Raw genomic sequence first — 18636 nt, 5'->3', positions numbered from 1 at the left:
CAGCCAAAAACCTTAGTTTTTATTATTTATTGATAAAGCAATATTGGTTAAAAAATTTCTTTTTAAAAAACTAAAATTATTCTACATATAGTGAAAACATAGAACGATTACTTCTAAAAAGTAAAAAGGTTTAATTAGCCTTGCGTAAGTGCTGTTATCAGCTGACTAAGTGTATGTGATTTTTAATTTTCCCACTTTCCGTGTTTTTTTTTTAATTAAAATTATATTTTTTTAACAAATCTTTGTAATTTTTTTTGAAAAAAAAAACGCATTTTAACGTATGGTGGCATACTAGTAATCCAAAAACAAGGTAGCGGTGCGAGTTTATTTTCAACTTACACTTACACGTATACCTTTAAAAAAATTACATAATACTTATGTTTCAATTTAAAAATAAAACTGCAAATCGCAAGGACTGGGAAAATAAAGTTAAAGTCTATGTAGATATAAAAACGAGCTTATCTTTTTTGTAATCTTGGTGTTACATCACAAGGTTTACCGTTGTCGGCCTATTGCTGTTTACTTATAAACAACTAATTTGGTTTCGCAAGCTTATTATTTTTCAAAAGTGGAAATTTTGTCACTATTTATAAACCCGGCATATTAGGTGGGAATTTTTGCTTGCTTACTTTTAGATTTTTGAATTATTGACTAAAACTGTTTACGAAACACGCATAAAGCGATTTATGAATAAGCGGCGCGTGGCATTCAAAAATTCGAATTCCTACACGATGTAAACCTATTTAAAAAGTTTTAACTTGAATTCACTGCTAAAATGATTCATACAGTTAAGTAAAAATAAGATGGTTAATTTTTTTACAACTTTTTTTAACAGGTTTTATTTAACTAACGGTTTTACTTCGCAAAATTTGATTTTATAAGGTATTTCCCAGTAACTATCCAATTTATTATTACTTGTTCTTATTTTTTTTGGATATATTTTTATCCTCGAAGTGGGAAGGTCGAATGCACGACCTAAACATAGAGTAACAACTGTTACCCCGACCCAGTCTTGAGTTGCCTTTGGCAGTTTGGGATAATATTGAATAGCATTGCCCGGTAATTATGCTGCCAATTAAGTGGTGGCTCAGCAGGAGTTTATACCATTTATATCGCCTTACTCAAGGGCGCTACAGCATGAGAGCAGTGGGCATTAAACCCACGACCTTACGTGGTGTAGCAAGTGTTCTTACCACTACATCACGTTGTCGGTTTTTATTCAAATAGAAAATAAATAACATTCATTGAATAAACAACGTGACAAAACAAAATATAATTGTGCGTTCTAACATAAATAAGTTTACCACCGAGCAAGCACATAAATAGGTCTACGACCTTGCATGTTGTAGCAAAGCAATTCACTTGCCTCAGAAAGCAATTTACTTGCAAGAACTGAAAACTAATTAAATTTGATGTTATATAATTATAACATCTTAACTTTTATAAATGCCCGTACGAATTTCACTTTAAACTGGTATTGCGAAATGATTCTGTCGCAATCGTATCTTAAGGCCATAAATATACCGGCAACTTGACAGATAAAATTACGCAACCAAAGGTTACTTTAATATAAATTGAACAATGTTAAAAATATAAACCACGATGTTTTTGGATTAGGATTTTAAATAATAAATAATCTTTTTTTTTAATTTAAGATATTTTGTCAATTTTTAAAACATAAAAATATTAAATTATAAATAGATAGCGTGTCCTAATAACCTATTAATAGACAAGCAGTTAATTAAGTGATTTTGTTGCCTAAACATTTAAAGAATTTAAAAGTAAGTTATTTCGGTAATGGTATTTATTTTCAAAATAAATGTTACTTTTAAAAGTTAATACGTTGACCAGTTTAATATAAATTTTTATTCTCGGAATATTATTTAAAATAAAATAAAATTTAAATAATTTGGGATCCCAAAAAGGTTTATATCCATTTAATAACAAAATTGGCTAAGTTTAAAAAAACTTTGCTAAATCAAATACCGTTTGAATGGGATAATTTATTTTAAAAATAAATTACTTTAAAATTGCACAGGATTTTCGGTCTTTATTTTTTACGAAATAAAAAAAAGGTTTGCACATATTCGGCTATTGCAAGAAAATAAAGAACAATGTAGCATAGTGGTAGATAAGAATTTTAAAGACGCACAACATAAATGAGATGACAACACTACGCAAAATAATTCAATCTTTACAGGAAATACAAAAGGCACCAAATTAGACACAAAATTAAACTAAAATATATTCGGATGTGTAATAAATAATTTATTTTATATCAAAAAGCACGTAATAAGGTAAAAAAATTAAAAATATATAAAAACAGCCACGTTTTAGGTAATAGTACTCGTATCGAAAAAATATAAAAAGTAAGTGATTTTAAAATCTGAGACTCCCGTTCTTACAACGTGATTTTAAAAGTTATTTTTGGATTTTGAAATGACTCAATAAAAAAAATTAAAGCCTTAAAATGACTTTAAGCAAAATTAAAAAAAATTGTGTAATATTTTGTTTTTTTTAAAATGTTGTCATAAAAATTTGAAAATAGTTTAAATTTGTTGTCTTGGTACTATAAAGTTATGATATAAGGTAAGTGCAACATATAAAAAATATAGCAATAACTCAAAAGATAAATTAATAAATAAATAAAAATAATAAAAAATAAATATTTTTTTTAATACTATACAACCGAAGAGGAATTAATTTCAACTTGAACTACAGTGGATAGTTCTATAACAGGCAAATTGGATTTGCTTTGGGCTAACTGTAAACTATTTTTTCTTGAAATATTGGAAACGATATTTTCACTACGACTGTCCAATCTTTTATTTAAAGTGGGTTTGTTATATTTACTATTAGTTTGTGTGTCCTTTTTAGTAGATTGTGGCTTTTTTTCACTAGTATTAATCTGTTTGTCTGTTTTCAAGTCGATTTCGATTTCTGATTCATTTTCCGGTTTGCGCCTAAGGAAACAAAAATAATTTTAACATTGTGACACACTTATATTTATGAGTAATTAAAATGTCAGGATACCATGAAATCCTTGTAAAAATTACTGTGACTTTTCGATTCTTTATTTAGTGGGGCTTGTACGACCTTTTCTACATATTTTTTTAACTTATATGAATCGATTAAAAAGTTAAAATTTTTGTTTTTGAAATTTTACATAATCGTAAAACTTGTTGGATAAAACTATTTAAAACTCGACGTAATTTGACTTAAAATGCCGTCAGCATAGAAAATTCTATGATTCTTAAGGAATGGCTTTTAAGATTGACTAATCAAAATTTTAAAACATGCAAAAAAAAAACAAAAATAAAATTAACATAATTTCAAAATAATAAGTAGTTTAAATTATATGAAATTAATAACAAAAATTGCGGTTAACAGAGAAATTTTTGTTTGTTTGAAAAAATAGTTAGAATTGTCAGAATTTCTGAAAAATCGAAATAATTTTTTCAAAGAAAGCATTTCTCTTTTGACCCCAAATAGTCGAAACATAACTTTTACTATTGATCATAATATTTCCATTTTGGTAATATTTTATATAATCAATATATAAACAACACGGTAGTGTAATGCTTATACTTATGTTTCAACTTGTGATAAATGCAAAACAAAAACAAACCTTCTGTAATGTCTAGCAACAAAACAGCAGCATAGCATGCATGACAGAATAGCAAGAGCGGCATAAGGAGCCACTTTTCCAATGATCAAGCTATTTCCATTCGTGATTTGAATATTTTTTTCGGGTTCTTGGTTACTTACAACAATAACTTCGGTGAAATCTCCAGGTTGGTCGTCATGGGAGGCGGAAATAATAGGTATTCTGTTGTCACAACGGGAGCCGGAAAAATTCGAGTTGCAACTAAGATAAATAAAAAATATGTGGATGTTTTAAACTTTATGTATTAAAAAAATGTCATTATAAAATTTGATGTTATAATATTTAAATAGTAAACATTAAACAAATATTTCAGTAAATTCAAATGTCAAACCTGCACGTTTTTTGTCCATTTCTTTCGAGACAAATGCCTCCTTCCCGAGAGCACAGGCTTTGATCTTTACAAATCATTTCACCACTGTCTAAATATGCTGCATCTATAAGTTTATTCGCGTTAGACTATTATATAATACAATTTTAAAACGACAGTTAAAGTGTAGCGGCAGCATTTAATATATGTAAGTATTGTGTGCATTTCGTTTTCTTGTATAATAGTAGTTGAAACTTTTAATGTCGTTTATGTCACGTTTACACTTAACATTAAATTTCTCTCAATGGTGTTACATAAACTAACGAACCGTAACAAAAACTGTTCGACCGTAAACAAAGATTTATTCTGTGCACTGAGTTTATATCAACAGTAAATTAAACAGTATCTTAACAGTAACTTAGTTAATTAAAAGTGTTTTGACTTACGAACTAGTTTACAGTTTTTTCGGTTTGCAACAAAAGATGAAAACTTGAAGGATATAATAGTAACGTTGTCTTGTAATTCGCAGGCCAAATTTTGGGCCTTGCATCTTGTTAAAGGTCGTTTCTGGCGGTTAGTGCAAACCAGCTCCCGGTTAAAATCAGTACAGGGTAGGCTACATTCACATATTCCTTTAGCTATGTAGAAAAAGTTCTTGGTCAGTTTATATGTGTGATTTATTTAAGATAAAATGTAGTAAAGCAAACGAAAATGAGTTGCAAAACTATTTTTACAACATTAGTTCGCAAAAAACTATATGTTGCGTTATGTTTTAAACTAAAAAGGGTATAGGCGTTTTAAGTAAAGGGTTAGATTTTAGGCCTATACAAGGTAAAGTCCTATTTTTACACCTTTACAATAAGAGTTTGTTTATTTTTGGATTAATTAGTACTAGATTTATAAGGCTTGAGTAACAATTCACAAGATTGACGTAATCAGGTGTAAAGAAGATGACTCATCGTCATTGACTCACCTTCGTTGCATGTCGAGCCAAAAAAGCAATCGTCGTTGGATGCACAGGCAGTTGCTGACGTCATAGAATTTGTCATAAATAAGAGGATTGCAACTGTAAAATATAGTAACAGGTGAGAAATTGTAATACAACAGTAAAAACCTATTTAAATTGTAACATTCTATAATAAATATTTTTTTTATTGGCCATTATTTTATGTTTAAATCACTACAGTATTGTTAGTTTAAAAAAACTTGGTGTATTGTCGTGACCACGTTTTTAAAAAAACTTGGTGTATTGTCGTGACCACACTTTTGATAAAACTTTAAAGCTAGACTATTTCAATTATGTACAGTGCACAGATAAGACTTATTAAAATATCACCCGCGGGCAATAATTCTTACCGGTGAAAGTTAAATTCAATTTATTCATTTTCTTCGTAATTCGATTTAAAGTTTTTATTTATTATAAAAATTTACTTATTTCTGAAATGAAGAACATAAGATATGTAATGGCTACGGCCTACGGCAGTTATAGAATGTCACACGTGAATTTTTGAATCTACGTGTTCTCTTAATATATTGCAATGTTTTAGCTACTTCTAATTTTACTAATCCTTTTTTATTTTATTTTTAAATATTGCCTTTTAAAGTTTTATTTTATTGTACCTTATTTCAGTTAAATGTATTAATTAAAGTTAAATCTATTCAGTAACTAAATTTCACATAAATGTTAATCTCTCATAAATATGGTTTAGTTAACTGTCGCTGACGTGCTATTGCTTGCCTCTGTGTAGTTGTACACGTGAGACTATATCACAATTCTATGACACAGCACATTTATAAAGAGTTAATCCCCTTTTTCTTTTTTTTCGAAAGTTCGCGGCTTAATTCAAATTTCGATCTCCTAAATTGTAATCGTTTTTTAAATTCTTTCTATTTTAGTTCAGTTTCTGATTTATGAGTAATTACATCCAGGGCGTCACTATCTGCAACGTATGACTTGACTTAACACTTTCAATTCGATGAATTAAAAATTTGGCGAAATATTTTGCAATTAAAATCAATTTTGTTTAGTCATTTTACTTCCGCTTTTGATCGCGCACAACGTGTTTTCCCGCTATTAAGTATCGGAAATATGCTGCACGCAGTATAACAAAGTGCGTTAAACATTTGTATTACGTTATATTTAAAAGTTACTTAAGCACCTTTAAAAATTAGTTTACACATGTTTCTGTTGCGCCATCTTCCTTTTTAATTGTAATAAAGATTATGTTTTTGTAATTTTAAACTTGTTTTTTTTTTAGCTTTAAATTAGACAATAAGCTAAGCGCTTTTTTAGGAAAACTTTTGAAATTATTGCTTACTTGCTTTACCCACTTCCTACCTTAAGCTTCACCAAAAATGCACTTAATTATCAAACACTTTATTTAATTTGTATTCTCTTAACACAATACGTTTCTTACAATAATACTTTTTAGGAACTTTCTTGGTTTGATAAATAAATTATATTGTGTTTACTGCTTGTCGTTATGAGGACTGGCACTGTAACCCCACTTTTATAATGTTTTGGGAAAATTTCGGTATCCGTTGCTGTATATATTTAAACTCATATTCTTTTTTGGGGTAAGTGGCGTCATCAATTTCTTAATATAAATTGCGTTCTAAATTTCGAGTAGTGACGCATAAATGCGTTAAATCTGTACAATGAAACCGCTTACTCAATCTAAAGTTTTAGATTAAAATAAGTATTATGCAAATTGATCAAACACGTTAAAAATTTAAACAAAAAATAAAATTTAAAAGAAAAAAAATTTTTTTGAGTCACTTCCTTTGAGAAAGTATTTTGATTTGCACGAAAGTATATTAGTTCGGATTAGGTTTCGTTATTTCTGCGGTCACCTAATTGTTTAACGCACCGGGCTATAAACAAGTGCGTTCGTGACTTGAAATGCTCCTGTTTACTTGAAGGACATAAACATATTTACCAGTCTCCGTGATACAAGTAAGTTTTAAGTGATTAACTTAGGGAGAAAGGTGCTGGGTTATGTTTTATTCACTTTCCGCGCCCAAATTGTCGCGTAAGTGAGACGCTAAAAATATTTTTAAATAATTCGGTGATTTATTTCTCATCGATCGTTGATTAAACTGGCACTGACATAAATTTTTTTTTTGTTCATCACAGTAAACCCATCATTCCAAATAAACAATTTTCTCCCAATCTAAATCGCGACTTTTGACGGATTTTTGACGTCGTTTTTGTTCATGTTTTAAAACAAATGCGTCGTGCTGATTTAATCACTTGTCTTGTGTACAGACTTTACGTTAAGCTTACGTTTTAATTAAGTAGAGTACGTCTTTTGCTGTAAGCTCTCACGACATGCGCATTTTTTTCAAGTTTATTTTCTATCGACTTAAATCCGTTATTTTGTAATGTTATAGTGCAAGTAAATCTTAAACCTGTCCGTGTGCATTACACTATGTAAAGTGTATTATTTTATAATAATTGATGATTATATTTCGTTAGGAAATGCTTGTTGTATAAATAATAAGGTCTGTGTAAAAGTTTTAAACGGAAATGTGATTTAATAAATTTATAAAAAAAAAGATTATGTAATAATTGGCCAAACTTTAAAACAATTATTTTTTGAAACTTTGCCTCCTAATTTTTAACACGCCCTAATACTGAAGCGGATGTTACAGCAGCGGGTTACTAATTTAGTTACAATCTATAATTATAAAATTTTCGAGCTACTATACTACGCATTTAAACATGTAAGACCTAACTTGGACATTTCAAATTAGCGTAAACCGTATATAGACTGGTTACGGGTGGTATAAAGTCATTAGGTTTGTTAATGTTAAACGTTTACGTATTTCTAATCGTACTTTTATTATTAATTATGAACAGTTAATTATGTTTTGCGAGTGCAAAGTGACTGTTTTCGTCAATTTTTGCGCATTTTCTGTTGCCCAGTCGTGATGACGTCATGATGCGTCATCAACGTGTCGATAAGACAAACGTTTAAGTATTTCGTAAATCGAAACAACGAGAAAATGTAGTTTCGCCGAAGACATTTTGAAAAATTTCCCAAATTAACAATTGGAAAGTATGAGATAATATTTTATAACAAGGTAAGGAAAACTGCTCGTTTTGCCAAAAATAAAAAGTTAAATAATTTCATTCAAAGATATCGGGATTTTTTCAATTTTTTGCGGCTTTTGCCACTTCAGATTCCAAGAAAATCCTCGCGTTCCGCTGTTTATTTGTTAGGGTTAATATGACGTTCTAAAAAAAACCGCCATAGTTCGACGAATTAAAACTTCACACATAGGACAAAGTACAGGGTTTAAATTTCGATAAATATTTGATATCGCATTATTCTATTTTGGATGAAAATTGACATTTTTGTTATTATTTTGATCCAAAAATTCTAAGTTTTCGCATTTTAAATATACACTTTATAAATGCTTTTGTGCCAACTAAGGTGACTAAAATTAAAAAAGTTGACCACGACGTGTTTTCCATTAAAATGACGCATTAATATGAATAATTTTTCGCCTTTGCTGTTAAATGTTTACGAATAATTGTTGTTTTGTTTTAATTTTAACCTATTTTTTATATGTTGAAAATTTTTAAAACAAATAATTATAATTTGTTATTCAACAAAAAAAGAGATTTCTACTGTTTGAGGTTTCAATAAACAGGATGTATGATTTATTCAAATGATAAAAATCTAAAAATATGTTGCCCAATATATTGATAAATAATAAGTCAAAAGTGCTAGAAAATTTTTGTTGCTTTAAAATAGTTAAAATGATTCATTTGCTTTTATATAACTATCTAAATATTCTGTTTTTTTGACGAGTCACGAATCTCGAAATGCAAAGTCATTGTCATGTGCTACCATGTCAAATTCTTATTCCCCAAATTTATAGAAGCACTCAAAAAGACATTTTTAATTACGTTTTTAAAATGTTCGTTAAAAAAACGTTTAATACGAAATAGCCCAAGGACACATTGAGATAAGAAGATTAAACATTAGGTAAATTCGTTTTGGTGTAATGAAAAATGTGGAATTTTTTTCTTAAATGTCGTTTGGAAATTTAGAAATTATTTCATTTTCTGATATAATTTAACACGCAAATTATCGACCCTCTTTTTAACCAAATACGGCAAAATGACATATTTAGTAATTACCAAAATTTTAATTATAGAATATTATGATCTAACTGTAAGCGGAAATAGTTGACAAATAGGGTAATATTGGTTGAATATTTAATGAATTTAAGAAACAAAATTACCACTAATAATCGTAATTGTAAAATAAATGTGTTTGTTTAAAAATTTAATATCCTAAAACTGAAATTTTGCCTTTCTAAATTGTTTGAAATGAGACAACGGGCTTTAGGAAAATGTTTTTGTTATATTAGGGATCACTGCTGACATCTGGTGGTTAAAATATTAATGGCTTAAAAATATTTATTACTATAAGTCTTACCTTGGGGTACACGTGAACAGAAAGAATAAAAAAAGTGAAAACGGTGGTAAATGTAGGAAAACAAGTAAAAATGAATAACCAGAAAAACAACAAAAATAACTTAATAACCGGGCCTTTTAATAATCTTATTATTCTTGGTTTATAGAATATTTCGGTAAACAAGTGAAACTATTTAAGTTAAGCCCATGAGAGTGTAATAAAAGTTTTATTATGGTTCGAAATCTTAGATTTCGAAACATATTGTTATTGTCATTATATTTATTATTGTTTTTATTCTTATTTGACGAATTTTGAAAGACGATAACTTTTGTTCTTTAAAAGTAAAAGTTCTAAATTTTTAGTATGTTTGTTATTATCCCAACGAATCGCAAACCTCCTATTTACGACATTTAAATGTCACTAATTACTAATTAATATATTTTATTATTAAAATTTAAAGATTAAATTTTCTGAAATTTTAATATATTGTTGGTATTATTATTTTGTATGTTGCTGTTTAAAATGAAGATTTAACTCTAGCTAAATATCGTTTAATCATTATTTTATTTTTTTTTTATAAAATAACGAATCAGTGTGAGTTTAACGCTTGAATAATTTAATAGCGTTCTGGTCGCCGTCAAAAATCGTCCTTTTCGCTGTCAATTAAAGTAAAAAATATTGGTTGAAAATTTAAGTAAAATGTTAAAGTATAAGTCAAAAATGTGTAAAATTTTTTTTTTTAATTGTTTTGTTATTATTATATTTTAATACTTGTTTAATTACTAAAAAATTAAAATCGGTATTTTGCTTTTAAATTTAGTTTACTTTTCTATTACAATATCAATGAATGCGTGTTCGTTTGTTAAAATTAAGTTTAAAAATAAAAAAGTTCATATTTAAATTTATAATTTAATTAATAAAACTACTAAATAAATTATATTTATAAAAAAGAATCAAACGATTTCGAACCATATTTTATTTATCAAATAAATCTAGTTTTATATCGTTTTTTTTATTTAGGTTTTTCACGCATAAATAAAAGTAAATATAAATGGCATACAATAAATATTACATTTATGCGACGGGAAAAAATGACAAAATTAATTTAACGAATTAAAACATGCCATGAATATTAATGTTTACATAAATATTTCAAGTATGTTATAGCATGGTCAACAAACCCAGTACAAATTCAATTATTAATAATTACGATAAAAATAGTGTACATTTAAAATTACACACCAAATAAAAAAGAATATATATAATAGTAACAACAACAAAAAATGCAAAAGAAAAAGAATGAATAATTTGTTTTGTAGGTATACGTTTATATGGTTTTTCCTCGTATGATATATTGTAGTTGTAGCCAGTTAAACGGATAGTTGTTGGTAAATTTCTAATTTGCTTTACTTATAGTAAAATAAAAAAAATAAATGTTGTTTTAGACATAGTATATCGTGATTGTAAGTTATTATTCAGTACAGGGGTTTCAAACACAGGGACCTTAAAGGACGACACTCAGGAGTTCGTAAATTGTTTTTAGCTATTTTTATTATTCGGGTCACGTATGTTGTCCGGTTCTAGACAAACTATAATCCCATTACGGCTCTCCTAAATTCTTTCCTTACGTAATACGGTTCGTCAGGATTCCGTGGTGAACCGAACGTTGTTTTCTCTAACGTACTTTAGCGGTTACTTAGATAGGGTTGGGGTAAGGGTATAGCATATATATTTTAAGACTTAGATGATGTCTGCAGAGGTAAAACAACCGTCGGTGTTCAGTAAAGTCGCAAACTTAAAACAATAGGCCTTGTCTGACGAGTACTAATCAGCAACAAGCGTCTGCCTAATTTAAGTCTCAATCGAACTTATAACAATTTTATTAAACTATATTACACTAGAAAGTAGTAATTTATAGCGGATACTTATTATTTATTGCATTTTGTGTTAAATAGTTACACTTTTACAAATAGAAAAAACACATAAAAATTCGACACAAAACATAATTACACTACAGCCCTCCTAAATCTCTCCTATGGTGAACGGCACGTTGTTTTGTCTAGAGCCGGACAATATACGTGATCTTATTTTTCTTTATTTTTTCGCTTTCCCTATTCCTTCTTTTAGTATTTACAACAGTTCTTCGATTTCCTTGTTCCAGAGTCAATTCTTGTTTTTCTTATTTCTCTTTTTAGTCTTACTTGTTTTTATCTTATCTGTTTATATATCACGCTAACAGACCCTGGTTTTTATAATTGAGGTAATATGTTTTTTTTTATTTTTAGGTAGCGGCTTTATAATTGTATTTTTATCTATTTATATCACACTAAGGTGCTTGATAATAGTTCATTTAAGTTATGTATGACTGAACATTTGGTTCAGACGCCACTAGTGTGCTTTTGGTGCGTAAATACGAAACATTGTGGTCTGTTAACTGATAAAACAGTTGAACCACTTTAAAACTTTTTCTGTAAGTAAACATTTTTGAATTTGTGATTTTTTGGAGTGAATTGTAATATTAAATTTTTGCGCTGTTGTATTGTTTAATCGTTTTTATTATTTTTATTATTTTTTTTTTATTTTTATTTTAATCATATCTTTATTTAATAACAACACTACACGAAAAAAATGCGCGTAAAAATGTTAAAATATTAGTAAAATGAATTTTGGTGAAATCTGTAGATTTTTACGTAAGGAATTTTTGTAAAAAAAGATATTCATTTTTTATTTATATATATACTTTGGGTCGGGGCAGGGGTAACTGTTGTTACTGTATGTTTAGGTCGACCTTTCCTCATCGAGGATAAAGATGTATGCAAAAAAAACAATGATTGCGTTTGAAGATACAATTACATAAAATTTTTAAATTGATTTTTTAATTAAACTGCAAAACCTAAAAACAAATTTCGATTTAAATTGCATTGCCGTGGGAAACTTCTAAAAAATCACATTGAAATATTTACTTGAGTTGCCTATTTGGGTGCCATTTCGATTTTTTGTTAAAATGAGTTTATTTTAAAGCAAATTTTAAGTGTGCGTTGACCTTTCGTGAAACACAAGTGCGTGAAATTGATATATCACGGGATTGCAAAGTTTTTTAAACTTTGGTGCACATTTTAGCATCTTTGCAGAAAAAATTTTTCCCTAAGACCTTTTTAGTATATTAAAAATTATTAAGGAAACTTTTTTGCAATCAGTTAATAGGCATTTGCTTACGAAACTTAACGTTCTTGAGTTGTAGTCTAGCCTTAGCGGGCAAAATATTATTTTTCCCATTTTTTAAATTTGAATGTAAATATTAAGATAATTTTTAATAAAAGTTATTTAATCTGCGTCATAAGTTAAAGTTTCCTTTTTTGGCTTTGTAGTAATTTGTTTGCCTTTTATAATTTTGTTGGAAATAGGTGGCTAATAGGACTTAAATTTCAGAATTGCATACAAACTGAAAAACTTCAAAACACATTGTATTAAACTTGTATTGTTTTTTGATTTTTTTTCCGTGGGAACCTTTTTTTAATTGGATTGAAATGTTTACTTGAGTGCTAACCTTACAAATCCCTTTTGCAAAAAAAGATATTTATGACATAAATGCAAAAAAAAAACGTAAATTTTTTCTAGTATAAGGTGTATTTTTTCTCTAACAAATCAGTTTAAAACAAAAATTATTTAGTCTTAGTTGATTTGCTAGAGTTGTTACGAGCGTGAAGCTGTTGGTGCTATTCAGTTTTTAAGTAGATACAAAAAGAATCTTAGTTTACTTTTTTTAATTATACTTTTATTTGACCAAATACCAAATATTTTAGTTTAAGTATAAAATATGTTATTAATGTACTTTATCGTGATAATAATTCCCTTTTTCTTTAATCACACGCATTCTGTCCGTCAAGTTGTTTTAACCTGTGGAAACGACGATAATGGCGGAGATATAAAAAGAGGGTTACCGGGAGGACCAGGGAAAAGAGGGCCAGAGGGTCCTCCGGGTGCTAGAGGTGTGAGAGGTGTGAGAGGTGTGAGAGGTAAACCAGGAAGAAGTGATACCTGGGAAGAAGCGTTTTTTCGACTCCAGGAAAGAGTTCAACAACTGGAAAATCGTTTTAATGGTAAACAAATGAATTATATTTTACCACTTATTAAAATAATGTTGATTTGACATTTAGCTACTGACTGTTTAATGTCGTACAACAACGGATTTACTGCCAGTGGTGTGCAACATATTTACACGAATGAAGTTTTGACTTCTGTATATTGTGATCATGAAACAGATGGCCCGGGTTGGATGGTATGAATTGTTGTTTTAGTTTATAATTTCTAAATTTAACTAAGCACTTTTTTAGGTTATTCAAACTCGCTTCGATGGATCACAAGATTTCTATCAAAATTATGATAATTATGTGAAAGGTTTTGGCAACATAACTGAAGAACATTGGATAGGTTAGATTAAAAATGACAATTTTTAAACGTGAAAAAAAATAATTTTATTGGTGTATTACTTTAAAAAGTAAAAAACTTTTTAATTAAAAAAGGTTTTTATTTTAAGGTTTAGAAAATCTGCATTTGATGACGAACGCTCGTTCTTTTAAGTTAAGGGTGGATATAGAAGATTGGCAAAATAATCGACGATATGCTACGTACAGGTAATTTTAAATATAAAATATAATTACTTAGTGTTACAAAAAAAGTTCGATTGTCTCGTAGGCCTAACGTTTAGGTGGCGATATATTAGGGATTCTAATTGTATTTAACCCTTACCTTAAACTGTTTATTAGGACGAGACGATCTTCCTAATTTAGTAAAAGCCTAGGTAACCCGCTTTAACGGCTCACCGTAAAAAACAATTTAGCTAACTCTGTTATCTATATTAATACACAAAGTGGGTGCGGTACGTTACTTTAGTCCCCCATTAAAAACTACACATACATTAATTACAATAAAAACATAAAAACCATCAAATAGTATATAAAAGCAATACAACTGTACCTTATTACAACCAAGTCAGAACTACCTATCCAGCCACTACATATAACATTCAAAGGTACAATCGGGTTCGGGGCAACAAATCACGATAGGGTTATTTGTTTACACTTAGGTATATACATAGGGCACATAACGGACTATAAGGTGTTAGGAGTTACCGACGCATGACAAATCATTTATCTTACAATAGCGACGAAAAATGTTATCTCTGTGCGTTGTTTTAAAAACAAACTTGTCGTTATTTTTTGTAGCCTAAAACTATTTAACTAAAATGTGACCGCCTAAAACTTATTTTGAAAAATAATTTATAGAGACATATATTTTAAAGGACTCTTGTTACGTTATTCAATTAATAAAGTAATCAAAAATATAATTTTTAAATTTAAAAAATATCTTTAGTACATTTTCCATCGGAAATTCACAATCGTTTTATAATTTAACTGTAGAAGGCTACATTGGAAATGCTGGTAATTTTTTATGGGTTTTAAACCGTTTTGTTTACTTATTATTAAACGACTTATTTATTGTTTTAGTGGTACTTATAATATTTTTTAAATTTACTAAGATTTTAAAATACTAACATGCAATTAACTTATAAATATTTTGTTATAAATTCACTTTTAAAGTTTTGGTAAACAAACTTTTAGGTTTTAAAGAATTACGATTACAAATTAATAATTTTCTTATAATACCAGGTATTGGAAATTATTTCTATTCAAGAAAAAAATGTTTTATGTTTAGGAGACTCATTGGGTTATCATAACGGGCAACCCTTTACTACATTCGATAGCAATCATGACAGTTCTTCGTCAAATTGTGCTGTTACTTATCATGGAGCATGGTGGTATAAAGATTGTTACCATTCTAACCTAAACGGGGAATACCTTCATGTACAAACTTTTACTCCACAAGCAATGAATTGGAACAGTTGGTTAGGAAGCACTAACTCGCTAAAGAAAGTTAAAATGATGATCAGACCTAATTAAACTTGCAACATTTTGACAAATCAAAATTAAAGTTAATTTTGTTGTACATATTTATCTTAATTTGAATGCATTTAATCTACTGTCTTACTATTTAAAAAAATAATCAAAATTTTTTAAACATTTTGGCTTCATATTTATCTGATTTATTTTTAACAAAATAACGTTTCCTTTCTTATAATATTTTTTTGACTATTTTTTATGTAATTTTATATTTTTCCAGTTTACTGATAAAGCTTGTGTTAGTTTAAAACTAATTAAGTTAATAAAATATGTAATTTCTAAGAAAAGTTGCAACATCTTACTTGTATTAAAATCTACACTAATGGTTCTTCATAATGTACATGAGTTCGCAAGAAAGCGCCCAGCGTTTACGGATAGCTTAAACACGTCACAATATCACATCCTACCCAATGAAAAGTATAAAACCTATCACCTTAAGTTGATATCGAAAAATATATATTGTAATGATTTATTGATGTAACTATTAATGATTCTATTTGAAAAATGTTTGCTGTTAATAAATTAATAAACTGCTGAATATCTTTATACTGTAATTTAATATTAAAAACTGGTTTAACAAAATTAAAATTATTTTTTTTGTGGACTACACACTTATTTGTTACAACGCCATCTAAACTTTAAGCCAAATAACAGGTCCACCGCTTTTTATACCTTAAACTTTTGATTGAAAAACATAAAATCTTGGGTAGCATTAAAGATGCAATATTGATATGGTACAAGTCGCTGATTACTTTAATAACGCGTGGATTTAAACTCCCCGGTTGTCAAGTAAACGAGAGTTTTTGTGTGCAAGCTGTCATTATTTAATCTACACATGGGTTTTTCAGTATTTAAGTCGCTAACCACTAAATTTACTTTTAAAAGTTTAAGTCCGCGATTGCAAATTATTTATAATAAACATGGGTCAATATAGCCCTGTCGCTTAATATTAAAATTAAACATGTGTTTAAAAACCCAGGTCGCCAATTAATTTAACTAAACATGTGTTTAGAAACCCCTTTAGCCCCGGGTCATTACTGGTTGCTTGCCATTTTAACTAAGCATCGGTTTAAAACAAATCAAACGCCATCCACACATGGTTTTGAACATCTTGGTCCCCACTGGCTGCCCCTTAATACTTCGTTCGCTAACCATTTAGTTAACATTATATTTTGGCTGAACACACCTGTCGTGACCGGTTTTCTCCGGTCGCTCTTGGTCGTCACCCGCCGGTATTAGTCGGACTCTTTTTTCTCATGATTTGTTACTATGTTTTAATTATTTTTCAATTGGTCTGTTGTCGAATTCGGGCGACATTTAAGACTTACTGCTTAGATTGTTGCAATGTACAGGTGTTTTAACGAACAGACGAACAACTTTATTTCGCCTAACTATTTGTGGTCCTGTTTTTTTATTTATTTATCTTTAATGTGGGACTGTCGTTGTCGGAAGGTCGAATACTTGACTTAAACTTACACCCATACTGTAGTTTTTTGTTTCTCCTACCTGCCTACCCAGTAAGAGCAATATGATTATTAATAAATAGAAATGCCAAAAATAATTCAACAATGGGTCAGGCTAACATGTCTAATGTTATGATTAGTTAAAAAATTGACCAGTGTTTTGGCAGTTAGGTTTCGTTTCAGTTTAAGGATAAATATAGGTCCTTTTGAGAATAAAAATTCTTGGTTTGATTTTCAACACTTTTTTGAGGGCTTGTAGGAGTGACAAAATGTCATATTTCAATAAATGCACTAAACCCAGTTAATAAAAAGAATAAGGATTATTAATTAAGTTTTTATTGATGGTTTTATGATTAGGGTAGTTTTATGGATTTTGTTTGTTACCCATATTTGGTAACTAGCATAATTAATATGATTATTAAGAATGTTGCAATTTAAAAAAATTAAAATTGAAGTACTGTCGTAAAATTTTGTGTATGTATAATATGTAATTTCAATTTTTTATTATTTGAAAGTTAAAAAATGTTTCTCCTTATACAACTACTACGTAGGCACGGGCCAATGTAGTATCTTCCTGTATTGTTTTTATTATTTACATTTTAGTATTTAACATCTAACTGATATACTGGTTCTAAATAATAAAGTGGTATGTAATTTTTTTTATAGATTTTTATTCAAATATAAAATAATGATTAACTGGAAAAACAGATTTGGTTCAAAGCCATTAAGTTGTGAAACATCATTGACAATTTTCCGAGGCTGTAAGGGGTTTCTTCACCCAGATGTTGCTAGAAAAATTGCTAGGAATAGTATCAGAAGACCTAAAAGCAATTTACCAAACACTGGGTATTTTATAAGTCTAAGAAATTTTGGCTCGAAAAAGATGTCAGGAAAACAAAAATCTCTGAGAGGATTTTTATCTGCATTCGCAGCACCTGTATGCCTTCTCGCTGGAATTGTTTATTTAACTTTAATAAGGGGAATAAAAAAAGACGATGACAATTCTGAGCACATGTTAAGTACGCAGTTCAGTGATGCTTTGGTACCCAGTTCTACCAAACTTACACATAGTGAAGAAAGAGACTTAATTGAGTTGGAAGCTTTAAGAAAAAGAATCCACAAATAAACATTTATTATTTAAAAGCAATACCGATTTTTTTGTATTAATTTAAGTATATATATATAAATAATTATTTTTTTATTTACCTAAACCAGGTTGGTAGCCTAACACAACATCAAGAAAATATATATTTTTTAATATATAATAATTCTGTATTTTTAAAATTTAGGTTAAAAATGATTTCGATTCAATTTAATAAAATGTTTAACTCATGTTTAAAAAGAATTCTATCAACACAATATAAAACTTCAACTGAACTCTTTCAATGTGTAAGAAATCAACCAAGAAACTATTACATTTCTTCATTAAATCAAAGTAAAGACCCTTTTCCCTTTTCCAAGTCTTCATCACATCCTTCAAAAATGAAAATTCAACAAAATATTGTCGATAATGTTGAAAATGATGCAGAGGATCCTAAAAAGATTCGCAACCACCGCATCGGCATATTACTTTTCTCGTTGACAGGTGTGTTTGCGTTCTACTTGTTTTTTCTAAGTGATTATGATTTGGATGCAGAAGAACTGTTTATAAAAACAATACCTGGGTATGAAGAGCAAATGATGGCAATCCCCAAATATAAAAAGTCGATGACACGATTAAGAGAAGAAAGAGACAAAAAAAATTTGGAGAAATACTCGGATGATTTGTAGGCTTAAAAGTTTAAACATAACTTTAAAACATATAAAA

The 18636-nt window shown here is 28.7% G+C and overlaps 2 protein-coding genes across 4 annotated transcripts; one reads left to right on the top strand and one right to left on the bottom strand.

The window, feature by feature from the left end:
- Positions 1-2050: 2050 nt before the first annotated feature.
- On the bottom strand, positions 2051-5413 carry LOC145743289 (uncharacterized). Of its 3 annotated transcripts, none has more exons than XM_082561212.1 (6): positions 5331-5413; positions 4948-5040; positions 4421-4612; positions 3999-4101; positions 3629-3868; positions 2051-2963 (listed from the first exon to the last, which is right to left on the bottom strand). In XM_082561212.1, the coding sequence occupies exons 1-6, from the start codon at positions 5356-5358 to the stop codon at positions 2681-2683; spliced, it is 939 nt and encodes a 312-aa protein (XP_082417338.1). In that variant the 5' UTR covers positions 5359-5413; the 3' UTR covers positions 2051-2680. The 3 variants fall into 3 exon arrangements, with proteins under 3 accessions (XP_082417338.1, XP_082417340.1, XP_082417341.1); XM_082561214.1 differs by having other exon boundaries at positions 3999-4086; XM_082561215.1 differs by having other exon boundaries at positions 2820-2963; positions 3769-3868.
- Positions 5414-13383: 7970 nt separating this feature from the next.
- On the top strand, positions 13384-15653 carry LOC145742079 (fibrinogen C domain-containing protein 1-B-like). Its single transcript, XM_082559829.1, has 6 exons — positions 13384-13506; positions 13564-13685; positions 13741-13837; positions 13944-14040; positions 14780-14847; positions 15122-15653. The coding sequence occupies exons 2-6, from the start codon at positions 13578-13580 to the stop codon at positions 15364-15366; spliced, it is 615 nt and encodes a 204-aa protein (XP_082415955.1). The 5' UTR covers positions 13384-13506; positions 13564-13577; the 3' UTR covers positions 15367-15653.
- Positions 15654-18636: the final 2983 nt, after the last annotated feature.

This window comes from Corella eumyota, chromosome 2 (genome assembly GCF_963082875.1).
Source record: "Corella eumyota chromosome 2, kaCorEumy4.1, whole genome shotgun sequence".
Classification (NCBI taxonomy): domain Eukaryota; kingdom Metazoa; phylum Chordata; class Ascidiacea; order Phlebobranchia; family Corellidae; genus Corella; species Corella eumyota.
Note: the sequence above shows the minus strand (reverse complement) of the source record. Positions and strands in the feature narration are given on the sequence as shown.